The sequence below is a fragment of the Phaseolus vulgaris genome, chromosome 5 (genome assembly GCF_000499845.2).
Source record: "Phaseolus vulgaris cultivar G19833 chromosome 5, P. vulgaris v2.0, whole genome shotgun sequence".
Classification (NCBI taxonomy): domain Eukaryota; kingdom Viridiplantae; phylum Streptophyta; class Magnoliopsida; order Fabales; family Fabaceae; genus Phaseolus; species Phaseolus vulgaris.
This window is the reverse complement of record NC_023755.2, coordinates 22,429,927-22,432,795: the sequence shown is the minus strand read 5'-3', so window position 1 is coordinate 22,432,795 and position 2,869 is coordinate 22,429,927. Positions and strand designations below refer to the sequence as shown.

General features: G+C 44.2%; 1 protein-coding gene across 1 annotated transcript; it reads left to right on the top strand.

Moving 5' to 3' along the window:
• Positions 1-581: 581 nt before the first annotated feature.
• LOC137835310 (uncharacterized) lies at positions 582-2,437 on the top strand. The gene is made up of 2 exons (XM_068643759.1): positions 582-1,104; positions 1,206-2,437. The coding sequence occupies exon 2, from the start codon at positions 1,271-1,273 to the stop codon at positions 2,153-2,155; it is 885 nt and encodes a 294-aa protein (XP_068499860.1). The 5' UTR covers positions 582-1,104; positions 1,206-1,270; the 3' UTR covers positions 2,156-2,437.
• The last annotated feature ends 432 nt before the right edge of the window (positions 2,438-2,869 follow it).

Sequence of the window (2,869 nt, the reverse complement as noted above, 5' to 3'; positions counted from 1 at the left end):
AAAAAGATGGTTAAACAAGAATCATGTAACAAATTAAAACTACCATTGTGAAGGGATCGTGTCATAAAAATGGCAATAATAATGTGACGCAGGAAATATTCACCGTTTAAGTATGATAACAAAAGAAAAGGAATACGTTGTGCAATTTAAATTTGTTATTATAGTTTTATTATTATGAAACCAAAAGACGGGGAAAAAATGGGGGCTATAGCAGCGTTGGCCGAAGTTGTTACCTATTAATTAGGTAAATGTGCAATTGTATGCGTAAGTAAAGGACAAGGGTGGAACCAATTTTTCGCAGAACAATTAACACATTGAAAATTAGTTTTTGCAAGGAAGCAGTAAACCGTCACGTGCTAATAATTTTGATATGAAATTCTCCCTTATAAAGCACAGAGAAAGAATGGTAATGTTGTTTAAATAAGAACCAAAAGTAACAAGGAAGTTACCACGGAGTAAATGTTATGCTTAGAAAGGAAAGGGCTGAGTTTTCCTTTGTTTCTCTAGGCACAAGGTAAAAAGTCCAAATATGATAGTGAAAATTATTGGCATTAATTAGAAGGTCTGAGAGGCTGTGCTGTAAACGAGTGAGCGAAGAAGCGTTACGAGGACCAGTTTGGTTGTTTCTTTCCCTGTTTTCACACTCGAAAACGAAAAAAAGAAAAAAGAGAGTGGGAAGTTGGCAACCACCCAAGCCGGTGAACCGGTAAACTCTTCAAAGTTTCAAAGGGTCTTCATCGCCGTACACACTATATAACTATTTCTTGTCGAATCACAACCAACAAGAAGGTCCCATCCCATTGGCATTCACAATATTTCACTCCCTCTTTCGCCACTCTTGAAATCCGTGCACTGCTAGTCCCAAACCAGACACAGAGATGAGAGAGAGATACTGAACGCACAACAGCGTTGCCGTTTTGAAGGACGCAAAACGACGAAGCAAAGCGCGTTTGGAAGACAACCGTAACTGACAACTGTACTACTGGAATATCATCGACGGTGTGGTCGTGACTGCCACTACCGCTTCGTTATTTTGTTTCATTTCACCGCCAGGAAAATGGATCTGACTTGCTGATTCTCAAAATCTTCAAATTATTCTCACTGGTTAGAGACACATTCAAACGATTCACACACTTTTTGTTTCACTGCGAAAGTGAAAACCAAAAGCACGATTTTCTCACAAGCCTTGCTCTGAATTATTGCAGATTTTATTCAGCAATTTGCTGAAGCAGTGAGCCAAAGCGCCAGGTCAAGGTTCTAGAAGAACCGAATGGGAAAATCGACGAGCGGTAACAGAGACTGGACGCAGATGTACGCGATCTACGGAATGGAGCAGCGCCAAACCCTGATTTTCCTCCTCTGCCAGGCGATGCTCTTCTCCGTGTTGTCTGTTTTGTATCTTCTTTATTTTGATCTCGTTTGCAACTTTTTCGAGCGAATCTTTTCCGGCGCCGGCGGAACGGCACGATTTGCCGCAGGAATCACCGGCTCCGTCACGGCGCTCTCCGCGCTGTGTCTCTTCTTTGCGGCGGCGAACTTTTTCTACTCCTCCGTGCCGCTGCACTTCGACATGGCGCAGCGCATCGTCTCCGCCGTGCACGACTGGTCCTCCGTGAAGCTCGCGCTGGACCTCGGCTGCTGCGGCCGGGGCATCCTACTGAACGCGGTGGCGACGCAGATGAAGAAGGAAGGGAGTTCCGGCCGCGTCGTCGGCCTAGACCGGTCGAAGCGTACCACGATGTCGACGCTCCGCGCGGCGAAGATGGAAGGAGTCGGCGAGTACGTGACGTGCCGCGAGGGCGACGCGCGGCGACTGCCGTTTCCGGATAACTACTTCGACGTGGTGGTGTCCGGCGTGTTCGTGCACACTGTCGGGAGGGAGTACGGCGCGCGCACGGCGGAGGCCGCGGCTGAGAGGATGCGCGCGGTGGCGGAGTTGGTGAGAGTAATGAAGCCTGGTGGAGTGGGAGTGGTGTGGGACCTATTGCACGTGCCGGAGTACGTGCTTAGGTTGCAGGAGTTGAAGATGGAAGATGTGAGAGTCTCCGAGCGTGTCACTGCCTTCATGGTGAGCAGCCACATCGTATCATTCCGGAAGCCCAGTCAGCACGTGCATGGCCCCGCCGAGGTTCGCTTGGATTGGAGATTATGTTGACGGTGGAATTTTTCACACTGAATAGAAAAATATTAAATATATATCATACTGAGAAATGTTTTCTTAAAATGCCTTTTCTATTTTTAAGAAAGGAAAGATATGAGTGAATATCTTAAGGTTAAGTTATGGCTGGGGAGGCGAAGTCGAACCAGATGTTTAACCAAAAAAATATGTAAACAAAAAGATGGATAGCATAATAATTTGATGACAGATCTGGAACCCAATTTTTGTATATCTTGATGGTTATATAGATAGCGCTCAAATTTTAGCTCTTCTGATGCATATTGTTCTTATTTGTTTTTTTAATTTTCGTAAAATTGATTTTACGTGACTGATAAATTGATCTTTTAGGTTATGTGGGTTAGATTTTGGAAAAGCTTGTCTCATGTCTTCGAATGCGTTTTTTGTGATTTTACTACGGCTGCAAATTGTTCAAACGAGTTTAATCATGACTTGAGGAAAAGCCGGTGATTGTGGGTTGAATAGATGAATAGTGAGGAGGAGGACAAGGATAACTTTAGAATTTTATTTTTTTAGCCTGAAGAAGTCGTTGTCTTTATTTAATTTTTGGGGTTTTGGTTTTCTTCTCTCCAGTGAGGTTGGATTCTATTAGAAAAGGTTGAAAGCTAATTGACGATGGGAAAAGGAAAGTAGTGATATTTCTTTCTACAGTTCAACTTGATGGAGGTTGTGGGTTGAAATGATGGCGAGGAT

Excerpts from the sequence above, each read along its gene's own strand:
- LOC137835310 (XM_068643759.1), top strand. The coding sequence starts at position 1,271 with ATGGGAAAATCGACGAGCGGTAACAGAGACTGGACGCAGATGTACGCG.